Here is a 24,735-nt window from a genome sequence, read left to right on the forward strand (position 1 = left end):
ACATTACGTATATTGGGAAAAAGGAAAAACCACTGAGTGGAATGAAGGTGCTGGGCTTGAATGTGATGATCAGGGGCTAGTGCTTTCAACTATATAGAGCTAGCTTTAGGGGGAACATGGGCACAACATGTGGTACAGCGGGGAAGAAATCAAAGTATGGTGCAGAGGAATATGGCTTACATATTAATATTTGGCCTATATGCCATATCTCAAAAGCCCTAGTTATCTGACACTAAACAGATATGTCTCTACACTGATCTGGACTAGACACGTTAGACCAAGTTCTACTTTTTTTTGCAGATCACAATCAGATTAGAGATAAGAGTCTACCTATTCATAAAAAAAAAGTGTAGTAATCCCATTCTTTTCATAAGGTATTATAAAATGGCAGCCTCCTCTCTTCCAGTGTACCTGCTGAACCACTGCTCCAGACCTAGAAGTCTTTTGCTTCCCAAGTCTTGCTGCCTTCAGTTACAAACACAACTTGGTAGGGCATTGGAAGACATACTCCCACAATACTGTATGCAGGTTCTCTGTGCTGCAGCAATTTGAGTCGCTTAATCCTTTATGATCAATTTTACGAGGACTCCAACATCAAGCAGTACTCGGAGACAACAAATGCTGACACAGTTCAGTACACAGCTTTCTTAGAGACTGGTCATCCCCATATAGTCTACAGCAAGTGCCTGAAGACAGGCAAACTAGCTTGGATTTAAAGTACAACTAAACGCATCTCAGAAGTACGCATCAACTGGTGAGAAGTTAAGGATAACACAAGTATAAACTGATCTAGTAATGAAGGGATAATTGCAAATGATTGGTTTTAGAAAACAAATTGCCATAGGACATTATATTCTTTAACTAAGATTACTTACTGACACTCACTCTTCCAGAAAGGTGAGTGTTGCATTTCTCTTTTTTTTTCATATAGTAGTTTCCTAACATGAAGAAACCTTGCATTTAACTACTAGAAAGAAGAATTCATGATCTGCTCAGAGCACTTAAACTGCTTATTTTTGTTGGCATATTGAATCTTTCATTCTTTTCACAGAAAGTTTCATTCCTTAGAATTCAATTTCCCCTTCTATGCACAAGTATAGTGCCTGTCTGTCAAATTCTTTCAATCATTTTTCCATTAGTTATTTTCATTACTGAAGTTACTTCTTGAGGGCTATAATCCCCCAATGCAGTTGCAGTACTTAGGGACCAATCTGCACTCTCAATTTCAGTTTATGAGCATAAGAGTTTTACATTTATGCTCTACTGATCATAAACCGTGTTTGCACTTATACCTAGAAGTATCACCAGAAGCTTTTTTCACGTATCTGACCAAATAATGGGAAACACTTTTCAATTGCGTCCATTTACTTACCCACAGTAGAACAGCACAACACAAACATAAGCTAAGACTCCTTGTACTTTTATGGAGCTTGTTACAACTCTGATGAGCTGTTTTAAGGATAAAAGTTAAATAGTTAAAACATACAGCACACAACTATTAAAAGAGTATTTTAATACAGTATACAATGTCTAAATCGTGAATTCAAGACAAAAGTAGAAACATTTACATTAATAGAAATTTATTCTAATGTTCCCCTTGGTAGTGCTAACTATTCAAGATTTTGGTTTGAATAAGTATTATACTAGCACCTAGTTGCAACCTTGCTAAACTACAGTCTGATAATGTTTCTTTCACCTCTGACTTCCCAGTAAAATAACCAGCAGAAAAAACCTCCCCAAAAGTCAGGGCTGGAAGCTGAGTCAACAGTTTTTGAGGAAAATGTCAACAGATGCTGATGCAGTAAAACAGAATCAGCATTTCGCACTATGCTAACATTTTGAATGTAAAATTCCTTTGTGGACTGGGCATATGAATCCCAAGTTTCAGTAACAAACAATCCTGAAATCTCAGTTTTACTTCAGTATTTCAGTTAGAGAGTTACAAGTTAGCAAAGCACTTAAATTTGTTTTAAACCTACTAGTTCATATCAGAATATAGTATCAGGATATCATATCAGAAACAATTAACTTCAAAAAAGCCTTTCAATCAAATTCTCACTGGATGTGAGATGATAAAAGAAGTAATGATTATGATCATAGTTGTTTTGTGGGCTTTTGTTTGTTTTAAATCCTTGATAAAAACTAGGCAAAGCCTGTCAATAGTACTTTTTGCCATCTCTTATCAGAGAGTATTACATTTAAAAGTTAATTAATATTTTATATTCTTCCAGGAAAATTATGAGTTAGCATCTTTGCTCGCAAAGCAAGGACACATTCCCAGTATTACGATAACCACTGCTTGCCTATATGTGTGTGTGGGCAAAGTTAGAGCAGCTATCTGCAGAAAACATTCTGCAATATTTAATTCAGAACATACAACATGTGGACACAATTCCAATAGTGAAGTGATTAATTTTATAGCAGCATGTCCATGTATCAAGGTCAACTATTTCATAATCAGGTATTCTACAACAGCTCAGAAGCTCGGTGCCCCATACAAAATAAAATTTAGTCATTAAGCATAGCACTACATGGACAACCACAAGGACTCCTATGAAAAAACCTTAAAAAACTAGTACACGACTGCTAACCTTCTGGCAACCAGCTGCTTTGACTACTCCAAATGAATGAACAGGGTAATTGCCAAAAGGAATGTATGTTTAATAAGCACAGATGTAGCTTAATTCCACTGCTACAATTCAAGTGCTTATAAATTCTATAAAATGAATATATATTCAATTTTTTATGAAAAGCTGATAAACGGTAACACATTCATGAAGTCATAATTAGTATGTGATATAGGTTATATTGAATGATAACTCAACCTTGCAGTATCATTTCTGTTACTTATGGTGATCATTTCATCCTCAAAACATCAAAAAGAGCCAGCTATCTCACATGCCTATAGTCTCAAAGTGAGATCTTATTTACAGAAAACTGATGGGAAAGATACGACTTACTAAAACAGCCAATGGAAGAGGAATGAAACCCATTCTTCTAGAAACCGAATCACTATAATCTGTATATGCCTAGGAAAGAAAAAAAAAAAAAAAAGAAAGAGGAAGAACAATGAACTATTTAGGCAAAGGAATGAGCTTATTTTAGCTTGGCACACCCTCTAGATAAGAATCAATCTCTGCTAAGAAACACTGTACTGGTATAAAGCGTACCTATTTACATTTTGAAATTCAAATGCAGATAACTGTACTCTCAGACAAAAATGTAATACTACCATGACCAGTAAGATTAGCTTCAGTGCTCTAAATCAAGAGCAACTGGAGTATAATACAAATCTCTAAATCGAGAGCAATTAGGACACTGAATCCAAATGCGCTATGATATCTCATCTGTACATTATTACTAGCTTAGAGACCTTTTTGCATTAATTTGACTTTGATCCTCAAATACTGTATAGAAAAACCCATAATAGGGATAAAAAAACAATTATCCATCACACTACCAATTTTAAACCATTCTACAAACATTTATAATTAGCCTCAGGATAATAGTGTTACAATAATTTTGAAAATACGTTTACATTTGAACTCTCAAGACACAACTACTTTGCATGAGAGCTTTCATGCAGTATCAAACGTCACGCCAAAGTTAGTGCCCATATTTCCCTACCTCATTTTCCACATAGTATCCTTAGGAACAGTAATGGAGTTTTCAGAACTAATAAACCATTTTTTTAATTAACAAATTATTAATAATGAATTATTTGCAATTGAAGATGTTTAACTTCTTTATGAGGTATAACTACTGCATTCCTAGCAATAGCTATTAAACATACCCAAGAAAACTACATAAATTATTATAATAAAGTTCATTTAATAGTTAGAGCACTCATCCAAAGCACTCACTAATAGTTAAGAGACTCATCCAGGAAAGATGTGCTGTAAATAGTCTTAAAAAAAAAAGTAGTCATAAAAACCACAAGCAGTCTGTGTGTTCTGTAAATACCCACGCCACAACAGTAACATGCATGGTACAAACATCGCTATACATCTGTGTACACTGTGAAGAAATAATAAATTCCTAATGAATACTGTATTTTGATCCAATACAGTTAAAATAAAGCAAAAAGAACAGTAATTTAAAATTATCTCAAGAACCTCTTGTTAAGCTTACTGACTTCCCATATATCTCAAGTTACAACCATCCCCTGACTATAAGTGTATTTCAAAGAGACTTCTCAACAATATATTAAATAAAGCCCAAACTGACCTGAACAACTGGATAAAAATAAGAATATAAGCCACAAGGAAATACCACTGTTATCTCTTATTACAAAAAGCAGAGTAGAATTTCAGTGCTGTAGGAATGTTAAAGTTCTGTATGCATTTCTTTAAGTATTTGTTCCAATATTCCTCCCATAACAATTATGTTAGTTAATACAAGAAAATGGCTTTATTTTCAGGCTTACATTTTTCTGTCGACTGCTAACAAGGTCAAATGCAAGACTGGCTCTGTACTCACTGTAGACCTGGAAAAAATCCAGCACATCGGATATGTGATTAATTTGTTATCACACTTTATAAAAACAACAGATATATCAACAAAGTACTCCTGTAAAAATATTATAAACACTTATGCACAGGCTGAAGGATTCAAAGTCAGTTTTTCTGAGGTCTAATTGCACCCTTCAACAGATGAGCCTATATTTCTGCGATAAAGTAACTTGCATGTATATACAACAAACAACACTGCTATATTTTAAGAGCTGAATGAGACTTTATAAAGCATTTACTGAATTTGAGGATCATCAGAAACACAAAGTAAGAGAAATCATGCTTACTTTTTTCCTACAGTTCTTAATTTGTTTTAAGCTATGTGAAAGGTAGCACTGGGATCAAATTAAACATAGGAGAGAGCTTACTTATATACTAAGGAAGCAATCCCATGAAAAAAGCAAATTGTATCAGAAGATGAATGCGGTTTTTCTTTATCTTTAAAACAGTTCTGCATATTAAGACAGAAAAACATCTATTTTAAGGGTAAGCGGCAGGTCAACTTGCACTGCAGGTGTTCAAAACTTCCAAAAAAGTCTGACCTAGCAACCACAAATCTTTAGAACTTCATACAAAAAAATATAAAGTTTGTTAAATAAACCTTACAACATTGTCACTCATGACCCCCATCCTCCAGTTGTTTCAGCACACTGAAGCATGCTACATTTTTGGCTATCATGACTTCATTATTGCTCTTTTCCACACTCTCTACATGAAAGTAGGGCATGCATAAATGCCTCTAGCATAAGGGAGCTTATTAAGTACATCTATTAAACTTGTTTCTACACTGCACAATGTAGTTACTTTAGAGATGCTGAAAAAAATAACACTTCCAAGTTCTGATCTCATTTCCTGAAAAGTGGTTTTAATAGTGAAAAAATGCTAACTCACCTCTTCACAAATTTATCAAGTGCATTTGAATTCACACAACGTGCAAGACAAACGACGAATGTATCATGCCACAATACACAAAAAATAACCTCATCTACTACTTTAAAAGAAGGACTGCATAATATATATGGCCTAAGAAATCTCAGGAGTGGGAAACTAACATAACCTACTTAGTATTAGTGCTCCAGGGACAGTGGAAAAAATATATCTCTGACTTCAGATTCCACCTTTAACACACATGCAAGAATAGAGATTCAGCAGCCTCACAAGATCTGTTTTTCCTAAAGCCTGAATTTTAACCTACAATCCATTCTGTTAGGAAAAGGTACAAGCTCTGTCTAGACTGTAAAACAAATAACCTTCTGTCAATTTAACTAGTGATCACTTCACAAAATGATCTGCCAGTTATTGTAGTTATTGAAAGTGTTGTATAACAGTCCTCATAATTTATGGATCTGGAACTACTAATTTAGAAGCAGAGGTGTTTGTTCCACACTATAAAGATTCTCAGGAGTATATTGTATCAGGAAATTACCAAGCTTTCTCAAGTGATATCCTATATATGAAAATAACAATTTATACATTTTATGCACTAGAATAAATTTTAATATAAAAAAATATTAGCAAAATAAACTACAACTTAAAATAGCACTCAGCATTCCAAACAGGATACATACATCTGCTGTGATGTCATTGAATTTCGTTATAAAGGCATGTTTCACAATATCCACTGCAATTTCTGAAGCAACCACCATGCAAACATCTGGGAATAACACCCAAAGATGATCTGAAGGTTGGAAAGAAACAAGTTAGGCCATTTAATTTGATGCCAGCATACAAAACAAAGATTATAACACTTCTGCTCAACAGTGTAAAAATCCTCAAGAGCTTGAAGAATCTGTAACTTTACATCACCACTCAGCATGTAGTGTTCAAGTTCTTGCTTATTCCATTGCTGTTCCAGAAACTTACCAGTATTATACAGTCACACCACAATTAGATCAGGTTCTAAAGCATTTACTTTGTAAAGCTTTAACTCTACTAGGAAGACGACCTTTGCACATACTAGATAGTAGATGTCCAGTACGTGTGAGGAATAGACAGAGCACCTGCTCTTTTAGATGCTTAAGGTAAAACTTAGGTAGCCTGGTAACAGTTAAGCAAAACACACCACACAGATCAGGGCTCAAAATTATTAAAGTTTTAATAAAATACAATTCAATTTTTACTCAATATTTATTCAGTATGGTATTGAAATCCTAAGTATAATCAGTATTAAATTATGAATGGAGTTTTTTTACATAATCTTCCATTAAATTTCAACCTTACTAGCCTCACAAAATAAAATTCTCTAAGGGATCCTTCATCCTCAAGGTACTCCAAGGAAAGTGAAGGACTGGGAAGAAATCATTCAAGATAATCTTGGAAACATAACTTTGTACATTTGTAGCATAACAGCATATACTTCAAGCAGAAAGGATAGAGTCACTCTTACAAGAAAGTCAGAAATAGAAAAATGAGAATCCAAGGCATTTGATAAATTAAGATTCCTCATTTAAATTCCTCAATTAAGATTCCTCAATGAAATGTCCTGGTTACCCTTATCTTTCAGAGAAAAGAAGCAAGAGATACAGCTGCTGATAGCACAGGAATTTGTCATTTTGTGTATAATTTTTCTACTAGTTTACTCACCTGGATTCCATGAGAACTGTTCCATATTCCTTAGACATACAATTAGTAGCAGCACGTAATTGGTGAACCTCTCCTTTATATCTAGTTAAAAAAAAGAAAAGCTGTCAACTCCAAAGAAATATTTATTTGCATAAATAGGTATCTATTCATTCTGAGGTTCTATCATTTATTAGAGTCTTGGATTAGACAATCTTTTCCACAAATTATTTGATCGGATTTGAGGGGAGAGGATGCTGGGAACCTCACCATGGACAGGATCTCTGCAGTACACTGTGGCCTGAATGGAGGTCCGTCCAATGCTGCATCAACTCGGGGTTCCCAGCATCAGAATCAGAAGGGACTTAAGTTGTGGCTCCCTATCATCTTTTCTAACACATCAGTAAAATAGTCATCTTTCTTGCTAAAAGTTTGTGCATTTCTTATGGGATTCAAAAAGAACCAGCACCTCCTGGTGCAAAAATGGAGGCAATACACCTGTGTCTCATTTCAAGTTCTTAGCAAGGCAAATTTTATTTTCTACAGATCAGGGATATCCAAATTGCTACATTGTCCAGCAGTGTCGGGGCGGGGGGCGGGGAGAGAAGTGTTTCAAGACAACTATTACATGGTATTTAGAAGGTTCCAACTAGTCTTTCACATTGCCACCTTCAAAAGTAACAGCAGGATATATCAGCTCAGTTATCAAAACCATAAGAACTAGAACACGAAAGCAGTCTGACTTGAGATCAATTCCTATGACCTGCCCTCCCAGACTAGGCAGGGTCTTTTTTTCTACTTTGGTGCCCTATCTCCAGAAACGACCCATTCAGCTTGCTCCAGGAAGCATCACATCTCTTAATATATTAAAAAAACCTCTCTGAAATTGTATTATTGAAAAACTGCATAAAACCTAAACCATAATGTCACCACAAACTAGCAAGTCCGAAGACAGAACTACTATGAAAATTTGTGAAGACACTGTTATTGCTTGTTACACCTGTTAATAACCGTGACAGTAATTTCTTTGTGGGTAAGTCATCTCCATATCCAAAGGGCTCATTTCCTTAAGCACCTGAAATATCCTGTGGGGTTCTACCTACTGGTTTTAGGACACAAGAAATAGAAATGTTCAGAAGAACACACAAGTAGTGTGCTGGCCAAAAAAAAATAATAATTGACTTCATGTCAGCAGCTTCCATCATCTCTGACTACAGATCAACGACAGTGTTCATGGCTGCAGTTACTATTCTAGTATAACAATATCCCTCATTTTAAAAAAGAAGTTTCAAAATAACGGCAAGCCTGAAGGAAGGGAGTAAAAAGAAAAGAACAACTCCTCCAGGAGAGGGGAACGAAAAGCACACAGAATTCAAGACGACTGAGATTGCACACACACATGTAAAAAGGTACATTTTGGGGTACATAAACTCATGTCTCAGTATGGGCTGGAGAAGGATCAGAGGAAGCACAAGTTTCCAAAACAGAACAAGTGGCATACTTATGGGCGAAGAAACAAGGAAAACCTTCAATAAGATATATTTCAATACCAGTAAAAACAGGACATAGGTGAAGTCCTAATCCTAATTCCTTGGTTTCCTGCTGGTAACACTCCATTAAGTCAAGTATGTTCACAAAATACTGCTCAAATTACCAGAACACAGTATTTTCTGATAAATCTAGTTATATCACTTGGCACTGTCACCAATGGATTAATATGCAGTCCAGCATTCCTTGATCTATATTCTCTATTACACCCATTAGCAACTTGAAAATAATCACTGAGTTTTCATACTTTTGCCCAAAAAATCTCAGAAAGGTTTCATCTTATATTTCCCACATTGCATACTTCCACACTGCCATGACTCATCATTGATCAGTAATGCATAAGACAACACACAGATTCCATCTTCAGCGCTTCAGATCCCAGGGAGGCCTGTACTGATAGAAATTCTCAAGTGGGAAGTAAGGACCTTAATTCAGGCCTAAACTTTAAAGGATGTCTCAAGCCAATCCTTCAGACATTTATTACCTGCTCAGTATATGTTAGCTCACCAGTCAACAGGATTAAATTGAGAAGGGACATCTTTGGCCTTAAATTTCTTCTTATGCTGTAATAATAAATATTTTCCCCCCATTAATTTCTGGGACTGGATGACAAGCTGACACCTATTTTTCCCCTCTGCTTATTTTTCCTGTTCTCACTGGTCTCCCTTCTAATCTGTTATCTCTGCTGCCACAGCTGTTCCAGGCTGCTCAGAGTGAGAGGAACGAGTGCGGCTGCTCTTCTTCATCCTCTTCCTTCTCATCAACCGACTGTCAGAGACGCAAACAAGAGAGAAAGGGCATTTTACAGCAGCTTCAACAATAAACCCAAATTATTCAGATATTAGCGTCATTTCTTACACTCATGCACAAGGGCAAAAAAGGCTTCAGGATATCCAAAATAACCAGTGATAATTGGTCCTAAATCCCAATTAAAATTTCAGAATACAAAATATGCATCAATAACGTTTCACCATTTATTATGAACTTACTTGATGTTGTATATGTACATGTTTATTTATTTATTTATTTTTTTAAAAACAGAGGAGGGGAATTTCCTGTACCATGTATTGCCACTTCTTAGATGATGTGGTAAACTATAGAACAAGTGAGGCTACATCCCTGGATTCACACTTAACGGACATCATGCTCTTAAAGAAGAACAAAGGGAAAGTAAATTACTGTATTTGTGAATCCGGTGAAACAGTAACAAGCCAGCAGTGTTACTGTTCAGTTATAGACAGCGCAGGTACTAGCAAAAGGAAATGTCTCTATTCTGCTTTAGCATGACGAAGAATAAAGTGGGAAGAAAAAGGGATCTCTGTTCTTCATTCTCCATTATGATAATCCTTAATAACATTGATACAAGCTATTTCAACTCAGTTTTGAACACATCCCACAAAGTGTTGGTGATAAGCATATCACAAACTGGTTTTCAGTTAGAATACAGTATAGCTTTCATAACCCTTTCCATTATAAGTCAGGGTTAAATGACAGCCAAAACAACAGGCTGAGGACACTTTAAACGGGCTTCAGCTACCTCCACAAGCACATGATTAAGAAGTTTACTTTCTCACTCTTTATGCTCTGAAGTGCTGAAGAATGAACATCTACCACTAATTCAGATATACTTATCCCCCTGACTGGTCTCTTGCCAGCACATACCATGCAAGGACCGCATTCTAATACTGTGCTTAAGCTCCACTCTTAATAGGGCTGGCCCTGAAGCCTGGCCATACATCATCCTATATACTCCCCATACAGACTATTTTGAAAGATGACACTGAATTTGTTTGCGCTTCCATGCATCCACTGGTGGTGCAAATGACTACATACGATTAAATCTTTCCAGTTTCCTTTAAAATATGTATTTCACTATATTGAAAAGGGAAAAGAAGAATCAGACATTCCAAAATTTAGTACATCAGAATTCAGTGGTCATGTGTCAAAATCTAACCACAATATACCTCTTTCCATGAAGATAAGTCATGTGTGCCTATTAGGGTTGTCATATGAGTAGAGGTGCTAAACATTCATTTCAAAGTCAGTAATGTGCATACTGCCATATATGCAAGAGGAAAAAAAGTACTTTTTTTCTATAGGTTCTCTGAAGTAAAAGCCCCCAAAAGAATTGCACATAGCCAAATCAGATTTTAAATATTTTAACCCCACTTGCATCAACCCTGCCATTCCAATTCAAATAGAACTCTACACCCATATTAATAACACACTCTGCCCCTTCCATAAATCCTTCTGGAAAATGGAGACATTCTGTTTAACAGACTGATAGTAACAGAGACATGAAGTGTAATTGCCAACGTGTAGGAGGGGATCATCACTTTTAAAAAACATGTAAAGCACTACAGAAATTGATGTGATTGGAAATAAAGTATGTTCCTAGGAGAGCACTGCATCTAGCATGGACAAGTGTAATTAATTAGTCAACATCCCAAACAATTGATTATTGAACTCATTCAGGAAGGACTTGAACTCTGAAGAACTTAGGTACTTTGCAGTGGTAACTAACAAGGAGGGTAGTGAGTTCCCAGGAACAGGGATCCAGAAGAGGCACTTCTACACACCTGGATAGAAAATAGTCCTTAGAACACCTAGTTATTTCCTTCCAGATTCCCTGACGTATCATGCAGGACTCCTTAATCAGGAAGGAAAAAATAATTTCAATCATGTTAATCCCACTGTTCATATGTTTAGATCAAAAGCTGTTCATCAATCATAGCGTGCAAGAAGTGAAACGAGATCTTTTGTTTACATCTCAGGAAGTCCTACGCAGCTCTAGTGACAACTACCTCTTAACAAGTGACCAGAGCACAAGAAAGGATCAAAGACTGAACAAGGAATCACCAAGGAAGCATCGATCTATCTTAAATGTACTCCTGCCCCTAAATCCCTCATCCTTAAAATGAACAACTAGATTAGAATAACGGTATTAAAAAAACTAAAGCCACATGAGAAAGCAGTTTGAATTCCAGAGACCAAAACGTAAAAGTAAAAGCTGTTCAATATTTTGATCAAAGCCAAAGAGACTGATAAATTGGGAACAAAGCAGAAAGAAGAGAATTAAGGGGAAAAAAAAAAAGTAAGAAATTATAAAGAAAAACTCCTGCAGTTCCTAAAGCTTCAGAATAAATATGTACATTTTTGAGAGATTTAAAAAAAACAAGGAATAATCTGACCAAACAGCCAAGTGAAGCAAATAACCTAATGCACTGCACCTAAGATGCTTCTTCATATGAGGCACAATTGTGTTTTGTGAAAAATTTAGTTTAGAGCACAGCTTGAAATAAGATATTTAAAAGCATAAAGGAAGGCAGCACACTGAGCTTTCAACAATGACCAAAGAGCTTCTCTTTATAATTTTGGTCTCCTCCTTCACTAATCCTGAACCCTACAAAACTAGCTTACAGATATCTATTTCAAAAAGAGAATATACTATTTAAATTTAGGGGAATATTTCCTCCTGCTACAACAAATATAAGGTTTTATGTCTTCTGTAGAGAAGTATTTTCCAGTGTTTAGATTGCCTAGGTGTACATAAATTTCTTAGTAAAAGTCAGGGTGACAACGCGAAAGCAGTTTTCCTGCAACAGACAAATCAGATTAGATAACTGTGTAACCAATGTATATCTCATGCTTTGTTAAATTGTTCTTTATGTAGACGATTCCAACCTCTTTTAGTCCTGAAGGTTTAATTAATTAGTTGTTACAGCAAAATTTTAAACGGCCATACAAAGGTGAGCAGGACCACTGACTCCACTGACACTAAGTCCAGAACTGGAAATACTAGGAAAAATAGTACAGCCACACATCAGTTTGCTATCCACAAGCCAGTGCTGAGCACAATGCCAAGTGAAAACAATTTCACAACTTCCAGATCTAAACTGGTAGCTTGGTGGCACTTCATATGCTGGTGTCTTACTACACAGTGCCTTCAATACCATGCAGAGCTCTGCAAGGTATTTCAATGTATGATATAGCACATCTTAGAAAGTACAACCGAAACAGTTCATTTCTGTTTTCACACTTCCATTCGCAAGATTATTTTCTTTTGAATTCTATTTGTAGCAACTTCTCTTATCATAATGTCTACTCTTGAGGTCATTGATATCTTACTTTTCTGCTAGTTCATATTTTTCTTTTGATTAACATGCTAAATAAGAAGGGAGTTTCACCTATTCATGACACGCTCCTCAGATGCCTCTATGAGATTGACTTTATTTCCCACCACCACCCCCAGAAATTAGTATATTTAGCTTCTGTGTACTAATCAGTACCTTTTCACTGAATTTAAACCACGTTTGGGACAATGCTAATATTTTGAGCAGAGCCCCAGAAAAGGTGGGGCAAGGGGCATCCATTCAGTCTATCTAAGCTTAATCAGCTACTCTTGCCATTACTGCCCTACAGTAGAGACAGCAGAGCTGAGAAAACAGCTGGAAGAAATTGAGAAAGGTGGGAAATATATGGGGGAACCTATATTTAGTGCTTTATTTTAGCAGTTTAGTTCAGTTCAGGCATGCAGTTTAAGCATATCATGTTCTGGGACGCACAAGACACTCCAAAGGCTATCTGGAAGCTCAGTCCACAGAACCAGACTAGCCTCAGTTCCAGGGTCAGGATATAGCATTGGCGTAGCATGTCAACGCAAAATGCACTACCATTTCAGCTGCAGGAAACAAAACCTTTAAAGGGTAACAAAGTTACAGAATATGTGAACTGAAGCAATAACGATCCACCCTTACTGAAGCTGTGATGCAGTAAATCTGTTCAAGTTCAAAAGAGGTGAAAATCTCTCCTAAAAACCTGTCTACGTTACTTATCTATAAGAAGAAAAACACTGCTATTTATAACGATACTGAGAAGTGTTTCAGGAAAAGTTCACTGTTTGAAGGGAATAATTTAGCTTGTTTTGTGCACTCTTCTATGTACTTGCTCACTTGCTTCCATCCTCATATGGCATAATGAATGGCATCACTTTTTCCACCAAATGATAAAGGAAGACCTGTTATTACTATTATGGGTCTTCAATAATAATGTCTAGTAAGAAAATATTGATACACATTTCTTGTAGCACATTATTGCAGGTGCTTTTTATGGAGGAAATTACTAGCCATTTCTAATAGCAGTCCCTCATTTATTTCAACATTTAAGTCAAGAAAGAGGCCTCGCCTTTCAGCGGGAGAGCTAGGTGCATACTTGTAACTATTTTCTGCAAGTATTGAGATTAATGAGAGAAAATTTAAGAAAACTCATCTATGTTTTCTGTCAATATTTTAGTAAACATCACTTTCAGATGTTCTCACTGTGAAGTTAAATAAATTTAGTTTTAAAAATGTAAGTATTTAAATCTTGGAACCAAAAATACATCCTATCAGCACAGAAAAATACCTTATCAACCCACCTGGAAAGATTTTTTTTTTTTAAGGATTTCTATGAGGTAGATTAAAATTTAGTGCTAATTTTTCTGTTATGTGATTTAAGATTTTATGTAAATAGTCTTTCATCCAAAGCATCGCAAAACAATTGCCATTTAACATTTGCATGTAGTATCATTGCAGTTTGCAGATGAATTAGACAAAAATCACATCAATAGCCAAATTCCAAACCTGAAGTAAGCCTGTTGAAAGTCTAACTCTTGATTAAAAAAAAAAGTTCTCATTTATCTGTTTTTAAATAAGCAGCTACATTATTTTTCTTAACCTCTTGAACATTTGAGTTCTCTGGTTTAAAAAACTAGGAGCTAGAATGAAAAAAAAACATATCCTATTTTGTTTGCTTATCTGTATAAATAGCTTTGACCAAAAAGTCATATGCACAACAGAAACAAATGTGTTCAAAATTCAGAAAACATTACAAGCAAAGAAGCTCCAATACAACCTTGAAGTGCAATCTCTTCTATTAGTTTTGAAACCAAGAATTCAACAGGTATTTCAGATAGCTGGTATCAGTATTAGAAAGAACCTCCATCAAATACCTGTAACACCTTCTCCTCATGAAACACACTGACTGAGAGTTTCCAAATTTCATACTAAGCAGCAACACAGTTAAGAAGTGCCAGAAGCTTACTGTGTTTCCTAAGTACCCTTTACTATTATCTTGATTGCATGTCAAAAGTTACAGTCATCTCTGGTATTTCCTTCATAAGCCAGCTACTCCATCGTTACATTCTTTGGCTGGGGCAAGTATTTCAAGATCCATCCTCACAACTGGCAAACAACATGCATTCTGAGATCATAGTCAACACAGCACACTACAAAGTCAACCTTTTGAAAACATGAGAGACTGCAGACACTTTGAAGCATGGATATTTTGAATACCCTAACTTAAATCTGAAATTTGTATTTAATAACAACTTTAGCACACAGCCAACAGGTTGTTCTAGCACCTCAAATAAAAACTAGCCATTTAAGGAAGAACAAATGTTCCTGGCAGGGAAAACCCAGTTTTGTCCTTCTGAACTAAACAGTAACAGGGGAGATGAGGAATTCAAGTCAGAACGCTCAAATTCACCACGGTAAAGTTGTTTTAACAATAATATTAAATAAATGAATAAATTAAAAAAATCAGCATCTCACTTCACATTTTCTCCTGATTAGCACAGATATACATACCGCTATTTGACATTTGAAAAAGATTGTTCTTCTCAAACTTCTTGAAAACACTTCCTTTTATTTCAACAAACTGCAATTTTTAAAAACAGTTAGTTAGCTTTTATTGATAAAAACTTGATACAAACAAATCAGACAAATAATAAGCAAATAAAAATACGATACACAAAGATGAAGGATGCTGAAAAAAATTAGGGTAGCTATATAATAAAGCTACATACTTACATTATTGGACATCATGATGGTAAGCAGTGATTTATTGTGTGAGTTGAAGGCCACATTAAGGGTTGTTGCTTGAACCATTATAAGAATAGCATGCAGGACTAGATAGCAGGGTTAAGGAAGCATATTTGGAAACAATTTTTCTGCACCACAGTACTGAACAGCACGAAAACTCAAATCTCCTATTTTGTTTCCAAAGTTTAACAAAAATTTCTATCTCCCTGTCAACTAGATTTACAGCAAGACTGTACTTAAACCTATGTAATGTACCCACAGTGCTTTGTAGCATGTAATAATTAGTTTCATTTTTCCTTGTTCTAAAAGAGCTGAATGACATTACTCAGGAGAAACAGCAATACAACCTGAAGGAAAAAAAAAACCTGAGATAAAGATTCAGAATTAGCCTGAAGATTTCAGAGAAAACAGGGGAAAGTACAAGAATTCTAAATTCATCAACACATCTATTGGACTACCTATCTCTTTACAAGCATTTTCATCAGTTCACTGTAAAGTTACTTCATACTAAACTCATTTTCATCCTGAATATGCATGAGTTTATCCATTCAATTCAAGAAAATGTTTCCAAGCTAAGCATTTGTAACACTCCACTAAATAACAAAATCCCTCTGTCTTCAAGACCCTGTGACCCAAAATACTCAAATAGAAATCAGAAATCAAAGTTTCCATGAACTATCCAATTACTGTTTTTCAAATTACTACACATTAGGTATTAAAAAAGCTGTCTACTACTGCAGTGGTATACCATTATGAAAGTTTTTTTTTTTTTAAAGCAGGTTAAACAGGTTTTTTTCATTCATTTTAAAAACCTGTAGTACTGACAATCTTACTTTGAAGGTAAAGGTACACTGATTTAGAAATACTATCAATTTTTCAAATGTATTTAAATAAAATGATACAGAGCAATTACCGTGTAATTTAAAATAGAAAATTTTGCAATTTATTGAAGAAAAAGGATACAGACATACAGCACTGCCATGAAGAAGTGAGGAATCACACCTATGTGAGCTCTTTTTCTTTCCTTAGGTTCTGTAGCTGTCCAATAAAGCGCATCCAAAATATCTTGTCCAAATGAAGAAAACAGACGATCAGCCACCTAAACAAGAACAACTTTTTATTGCCTTAAAGCAGTATTTTTCTCTCCGACACTTGAATACACCACTGTATTTTAGCTCAAACTAAAAAAAGGTGTCACATATTTATCACTTCCCATCTCCTGTTCATTCCATTTCCACTCTGGATTTCATAGTGCTATTGTTCCTTTTGTATACTCAGCAGTTTACTTTCCTTCTCAAATTTACTACCCCCTTTTCAACAATATTTACAATGTATAGCCATGGAGTGTTATCTTAGATGCTTCCTTGGAAGACATACAAGTACAGTTCAAACTTCAGTCTTTGACAAAGCAATACGTATGTTGCACCAAACTATCCTAAATGTTTTTTCCCCATCCCTCTGAGTTTAATAAGGAAAAAAATACTGAAAAGTGAATTTCAAATGTGTGCTAGAGAACAATATCAGCTTACAGGTACAAAAAGGACTGAAATTAGATTTGGCTGTACTGTTTCCTTACATCTTGGAACAAAGTATATACTCAATACAAATCTCTGCATAAAGCAGAATTCAAAATTAAAAGCACTATAACACAAAAGCAAGTGATCAAGAGGGACAAGAAATTCTGCTGAGAACGGAAAATTAGTTTGAAAAAACTACTAGAATCTGAAGTGTAACCCAAAGAATACATGCACAAATAGGAAAACAACGTAGCAGTAATTCTAAAGATATGAAAAACATGGACAGCAACTTGAGCTTGTAATTCAATACCACAGTGAGAAAGTTCACATGGAGCTCTACCAGTTCTCAACACTTCATCATCAGCAAGCATGTAAAACTGAAGATTACAAGGAAAGACTTTTTTTCCTTCCTATACACTACAGTTCAGTAATTTTAAGATTCACAGGACAACAGAAATAGCACTTCACAAATTAAATTTGGTATCACAAGGCACATGTGTGGCTGAAAACAAAAAAAAGAGGTATCTTTCATTGCTTGGTAACTCAACCAAATGGAAATAGTTAAATATGAAAAACTGATTATCTCTACTTAATAAAGACAACTGGTATTTCCTCTTACTGTCTTTCTGTAAGACAACAATTTTGGATATGTTAAAACAACATGTAGCAATATAGAACTAGGTACATGATGTACCTGCAAATACTGAACCATACCTATTAACTAGAAAATAAGTTCTTGGGATAAAATAAATAAACCTAAGATCTGGGATCATTTCCTGACTTTAATTAAGAGTTCTAAAGGTAAAGGTACTGAAGGGAGGGAAGTGATATACTTAAAGCTATTCAAGCCAACATTTATTGAAGTTTCCTAAAATACGAACACTGAATTAAAACAAATTTTTACTGGACGTCTCAACCGTACTCTTAAACTGTACTACTACTTTTTAAGCATCACCTATGAAATCAACTGAACAAAACCATGAGCTGATGAATTATCATAATTCTGAAGTTCAAAACCCCATCAGTTTAAGAGATATTTACAGTGGTACTGTTTTCGGCTTTTAAATTTTGTAAATTAAGGTGCTCTGCATTATTTGGTTCCTGCTCATTGTGATGACCCATTGAGTAATTATACCTGATGTAGTAATGCCAACTACAGAATGCTTAGAGTTTGGTAAGTTTTTGTTCACAATATTGTGAGGGTTTTAATAGATAAAATGCTGGTTTTGCTTTCCTTTTTATTTAAGCCATCCTTGTTTCTTAGCTGACAGGATAGAAAATATTAAAACCCACCACACAATATTGTTGCTTGCTTTTCCAAAAATGACTTACCTAAACCCTACATGCCGGCTCCAGGCTCCAGCAGAAATCCATGGTGAGTGCTGTCACCAGCATAACGCACACTGGGGCTTCACAAGGAGCAGGAGCCGGTGGGTCTGAATCTAAAAAAGAAAAGTGTCATTTAAGCCAAATGTGCTGAATGCTCCCCTTAGGCTGTCTATCTGGAGCATTCAGCACATAATTTGAAGATTTTGCATTCCTCATATCTGTCCAGGACAGTATTTCCTGCCCTTGTGAACAGCCGAAAACATTAGGACATTGTAAACATCTCCGTTGCTCAGTGATTTAACTAAATTAAAAAGATCTTCCTATTTTGAAAACTTGTGAACATGAAAAGTTTATTACTCAAAAAAAAGCATATTTAACAGTTCCTTAAAAAGCATTGCTTGTATTAGCAGCAAAGACTTACAACAAAATTCACCAAAGTAGTCTAAGCAAGCCAATATTCAAACTGTTGAAAGCCAACCATCAACCAAGTCTTTCAGTGGCATTGACGACATTTTTGCCAATACTGTGGCTGCAACCTACCACAGTAAAAAAGCCCCTTAAAAAACAGGCCCTCTGCTTGACATGTTGGGTTTCATGAGACACCATGGAAATTAAATACCATTTCCAATTTCAAAATCTAATGTAATTTTTCTAATACCTATGAGTGGTAACAGACTCCGCCCTTTCCTAAAAAAAAAAACAAAAACAAAACAAAACACAAAAAAGCAACACCACACACACACACCACCAAACCACAAAACTCAGGCAGCATCTAATTGAGACACACACTTTTGGTTCTGCCAAACATAGCAAAGAAACTCAACTCCTCTCCTCTACATTCAAAATGGAATGGCACATGGATTCCAATGCACAGCAAACACTGCAGTCTCTCTTCAAATTACGTGGTAAGCACATAGTACTGTACTTTCTCAGCTTTAAGAGAAGTGACTTGAAGTAGTCTTGAAATAATGAGAAATTATTATATTTTGAGCACATGGATTTATTTAGTAAGTGATAATCTCTCACAGATTATGGAACTATATATGGATGAATATTTCCCAACACAACTAAAATCCATGTAATAACTCAGTGTCAATTTGGTACTTGTACATGTTTTTCAGCAAATCTAAAATCAAAGGAAACAAAACCCTATGATTAAACAATTGAGGTGGCTCATATGATATTTATTTCACTAAGGATAATGAAGTATGCTCCTTATGCAGTATTTTCATATTTTTATGAGGAAAGAACAAAGGTCTTTAGACAAAATATTCGGATTTTGCACGAAGTGTAGCCTCGTTTTAGCAGTCTTCAAACAAAGGTACAACAGGTGTTCAAACAAGGATTAGTATGTTATTCAGAGATCCCAGAATCCTAGTAGAGAAACTCTTGTTTACAAAGCTCTGATTGAGTCGTTTTAAGAGGTTGTATTGCTAATATGTCCTGTATTTGCAGGATGGAGATATGATTGTAGCTATGAAAAGGTTATTTACTCTGTGAATCACCGATCATAGAACCGCAATTAAAGATCTCATGCTTTACATTAACAACAAAATAGAAACAATTCCGCCCCGCCCCCCCCCCCCGAATTTCTCTTTATCTTACATCCCAAAACAGAATTTCCTTTGCTTGTTTCACTATATTTATCCAACTTACTGTTTATGTACTTAGGCTTTTGTCTGCTAGCCAGGACTGAGAAAGATTAAGCAGTAACATGTGTCCTTGCATACAATGAAAGCTACACTTCCATAATAAAGAATTAAAAACCAAATTCCATGTCTTCTACCATCTTCCTTCTCTGCTCTCTCTCAAGATCTTACCACTGTTTGAAATGAATAGTTTCTACTTTTCTCAATGAGTTCAAAACCTCATTCATTCCACTTCTTGCATTTCAGTTTAAAATATTTCTTCTTCCATTTCCAGTTCTCAATTTTCATTCAACTACACTGAATAATAAGCTCCAGGAAGTAGGCAATATGAAACAGTTTCTACAAAACTTATTTTTCATGAACTTGTCTGTTTCTCTGCAGCTAGGCTTATTATCATGGGTGTGTGCACATTTGTGAGAGTACGAGATCCGCCATATTCTAAGCACAAATACTGTAATACAACATTTTACATAGTCTGAAAAAAGCATGCTTGATATTCTGATGCCAACGTTCTTACCTCAAGCATGTTATAGATGATGTAGAGCTTTATGACAGACTGCCCTCTTATCAGATGATACATCATAGAGTAGTCAACATAGTGCATCATGAAGTAGCAGATGACCAATATAACTCCTTTGAGAATGTCACATACCTGAGCAGGTTGTAGCAAACGTCTATCACTGAAATACAAACGGCAAAAAGGTCCACTAAACGTCATATACCCATGAAATACAAATGTTACCAAGTCAATAGGAGTTTACAGCAGCTGTCAACCAAGGTTATCTTTTAATATAGTTTATTACTGCCCCTTATGTGTCAGAGTCAAGGGCGGGGAAAGGAACACCATGACCTTGATACACATTTACAGATCACACTCCTGAACAGGATCACATTCTTATCTGCCACATCCATTTAGTTCAAATACTGCATTTGTTGGGTAAGAGCTCCCATTCGTTAAGAACCTTCCGCATGCATGCCCTTTGGTTTTTAATTTACCTTCCCTCTTTCAGCCAATTCTACTTACCATTTTGACTTTCTCAGTTACAGAAATTGTATTTGCTACAACCAAAAGAAGAAGAAATGAAGCAGTCATCTTCAATTTCAGCATAATGAACCAGATGCTGAGGAACAGGTTCTAAATGCAATTTTGTACCTCCTTTTAGCTCTAAGCTCTGCAGCAGTAAATGCAAACAATTCGACATCACAGCTTGAGGGTTACCTTGAACCAATGCAGAAGTTTTCTATCTATAGTTCCACAAGTAATCCAAAAGACTAAATGAATCATTACATAATTTCATCCTATAAACTAAAACTACAGGAAGAAAATAGCTTTACCTCAATTGCCACAATAGTAGCCATAAGCATAATGAAATTGCAAAGCAGTATTTGCTTGTCTATTTACTTAGTTTAGTATTAATAGGATGCAAAGCATTTAAAAAGCCTTCAAATTAAATAAAAAGATTATTTGATAATTAAATATCAAAAAATTGAAATCATGTGTCTATTACACATATTTATTTTTAACACACACTAAAAGGCTTTTGCAGAAGTTAACGTTTCACAAGTCAGAACCAAATAGCAGAATGCAAATTAAGAATTTTCTTTTTCTGTATTCTTAAATCATTAGGTTACCCAGAGATTAGACAATGCTCCCATAAACTGATAACATGTTTAGAAAAAACTTAGAGTAAGATGATAAAAATTCATGCTTTTTAAAAAAAACATCCAAGCAGTTACTTATGACTTCTGGGAGTTAAGACATTCTACAGACCCTGCAGACAAGTCAAAAATCCCAGCTACCTGACTCATTCTATTTAAATACAACATCAGAGCTAGCATGTTAAACTTCGGGTTTCTTTGTTGTCTCTCCATTTGAAATAAAAAAGCCCTGAAGATAGCATTCAAGCATTGTAACACTCACGAAACCACACAGTGTCATTTTACAATGGGCAAACAGATCATGCTCATTCTAGGAGTGTAAGCGAGAAAGTTTCCAGAACTCTCAGATTTCCAGTAGTATACTTCAAACAGAGAGTAACTGCTTCTTTTATTATATACTTTTCACTGCATAATCTGTATTAAAATTGATTATATTCTGAATAACAGAATTTAACCTGGTCCAGCACACCAGAACTGCTTACAGTGGCTTTCTCACCCTAAGAGACATTTTCTTGCTCTCAGAAGTCATCCAGTAACAGTAACCACATCACATTTTATTTCAGACTAAGTCCTTGATAAAAAGCCTCAATGAATTTTCTTCCTTCCCACCTCCAAACTGAGTTTTAACTGAAAACACGGATTTAAAAACTTAAAGAAAACTGAGTGTCCCTTTTCCAGCACATCCAGTACTTGCCTACTGCTTAAACAACCTATAACTATGTCCTTGCATGACACACAAAATGAAAGCACCCTCTCCAACCTGCAAAATTACATTTTGAAAGTTTGTTGCCCTATTTAACCACATCTGACTTAAATGATTATACTTATTTAAATACATTAGCATATATTGAAATGTTTACAGGATTTAAGTAAGCCCATGATTAGGATTACCACTGATATGCTGAGTAACACAGCATGTTCCTTTTTCTCCAACCTACTTTAATTTTGGAAGCATACTCAGAGTCATTTCAGCACAAGTCCCCCAGCCAACACTCATAGTCCACAATACAGATTGGGATAAAGTGGCAAAGGCATTATTATTCCACAACAGTAATGCCAGGTCTTAACATTTGAAAAAGAGAATCAGAATTTGTTACTCAGAAAATTGGCATCTTCATTCTTCCAGCCAATACCTACCTTATGATCAGAGAATTAGTGAGTACCTGGTAGAGAAAACCTGACTAGCAAAAGAGACACCCACTTCAAAAGTCTACGTTTTAAAAGTCTGGCAATTTTTACGATGGGATGGCCTCTTGTTGAAATGTACTAGTAGGCAGAACCTATTTATGAAGTTTCTGAAGCAGCTCAGAAAGATTCTCACAGGAAAACGCTTTGATATCCACAAATCAATACAGACTGAAAATTAACATGTTAAAGGTTTCCTGGCTTACAAATAGTCACAAGTCACAGTTATTCTGTACCATTAAGCCTATCACTCTTCTGGCAACCATCACAGGGGAATACAAACTCTAAGAACAGACTGCACACAATCAAGAGCACAATTGCTCTTCTAAAGGTGGTCTCAACTCTGAAAACTAACTCAGGAGAATAATGACATATGAAGGTGCATCCAGACTTGCACACAGCATCCTATACACTGGAAAGATGAAGATATTTTGAGAGTGTGTACAGAACAAACTGACTACCACTACGATTCAATTCAAAGGCTGCCCAAAAGGGTCAAATCAACTACACTTGATTGCCTTAGAGGAATTAAGCTTTTGTAGAATACACTACATTCAAATAATGTTTTTAGAGAATTTTACCTCTCAAAATGACTTGGATTTAGTTTCTCAGTAGTCTATGTATCTAGAAAAAACTGCAGTAACCACCCCTTTTTTTTGGTGATGTTTTAACTAAAAATACACTCTACTAATGCTCTATTCAAAGTTGTGCAAGAACTTCTCATGCTTCTCATCCATATGAGAAGTAGAACCAACAGTAATGCTGTGACAACTTCTTTGAAACATCTTTAAAAGAAGTCACAGCAATATCCCCATAGTTTCAATCTACTCAGTTTGATGACAGAAGAGCTGTCAGTCTGTCTAACCCCCAGTCAGTTCAAGGGATTATTGCAAAGGCTGAGTACAGAAAATTGCTTTCTAGAAAGTAAAAAGAGTAAGATGATTCTGGCATTTAAGATATATTCCACTATTCTTTCATTGTACACTAAGAAAGACCCCTTCATATTGACTAGGCAAGTAATCTATGGTCTACAACTAACATATTTCCAATTGAGAGAGATTAATCATGACTACTGCATAAATCCACAAAAGCACTTTTATTACAGCAGAATTCTTTTCCGCTCTGGCTAGTAACATTTACAAAAGGATTTTGAGGTGTGGCTCTGAATATAACATGGGATAGGGATAATAATTTCCTACAAAGACAAGGAAATCAAGTAAATGGATTAAGTCTAATGATTTGTCACCTTTTGGCAAATAGAACTAATTGCAAAGCCTGCAGTTCTGAAATGATGTAGCCAGTGTTCACTGAGAACTGAACATTGCAGTTTTAGTACATGATCAGGCTTACATTGGTTCAATCTGTATTTGTCACAAATCATTCCTATCCTTCACGTTAAATTGTTTAATACATATAAACACACACAGGCTGATGTGATTTTATGCCTTCGCCCACCCATTACACACATTACATTTTCTGCATTCATTTTTCTCAATATATGTTTCTACCTACTGTCTCCAGTAACTACTCAGTGCCAACACGGCAACAATCTTGAGCTCTAAGTAATGAGACCTCATGATTAATATCACATACAAATTCATAATGCTGTATTCATCTGCACCATGAGTACTACAGAATCTCAAAAAAACTCAAAGAAAAAAGCCAGTATCGGCCAAGCTATGACAACTATACAAAGGTCAAGAAACAAACAAGAAAAACATAGCATAGTGCTGATAGTGCTTTCAATATCTCATTTGAAAGTAGGGAACCAAGAGGTAAGAACTAGGCAATACTGAGCTACTATACAATCTAGAAACCACTGAACAGAGATACAAGAAGTTGAAACAGCTTAGCTCATTTCAACAGACACCCTATTTTTACAGTTGTGCATGAAGCGTGACAGAATACCTAGGGAAAG

The 24,735-nt window shown here is 35.5% G+C and overlaps 1 protein-coding gene across 1 annotated transcript in view; it reads right to left on the reverse strand.

Annotated features, from left to right (window-relative positions):
- Positions 1-24,735, reverse strand: part of TAPT1 (transmembrane anterior posterior transformation 1) — a 43,750-nt gene that overhangs the window by 5,807 nt on the left and 13,208 nt on the right. The window contains exons 4-12 of the mRNA XM_009710284.1: positions 20,491-20,653; positions 16,442-16,577; positions 15,467-15,564; positions 15,245-15,314; positions 7,095-7,175; positions 6,080-6,189; positions 4,427-4,486; positions 2,961-3,029; positions 1,373-1,449 (exon numbers count right to left, since the gene is read on the reverse strand). Of these exons, the coding sequence (XP_009708586.1) occupies positions 1,373-1,449; positions 2,961-3,029; positions 4,427-4,486; positions 6,080-6,189; positions 7,095-7,175; positions 15,245-15,314; positions 15,467-15,564; positions 16,442-16,577; positions 20,491-20,653 (864 nt within the window). The remainder of the gene's footprint in view (positions 1-1,372; positions 1,450-2,960; positions 3,030-4,426; positions 4,487-6,079; positions 6,190-7,094; positions 7,176-15,244; positions 15,315-15,466; positions 15,565-16,441; positions 16,578-20,490; positions 20,654-24,735) is intronic.

The sequence above is a fragment of the Cariama cristata genome, unplaced genomic scaffold (assembly GCF_000690535.1).
Source record: "Cariama cristata isolate BGI_N322 unplaced genomic scaffold, ASM69053v1 scaffold25970, whole genome shotgun sequence".
In the NCBI taxonomy this organism is placed as follows: domain Eukaryota; kingdom Metazoa; phylum Chordata; class Aves; order Cariamiformes; family Cariamidae; genus Cariama; species Cariama cristata.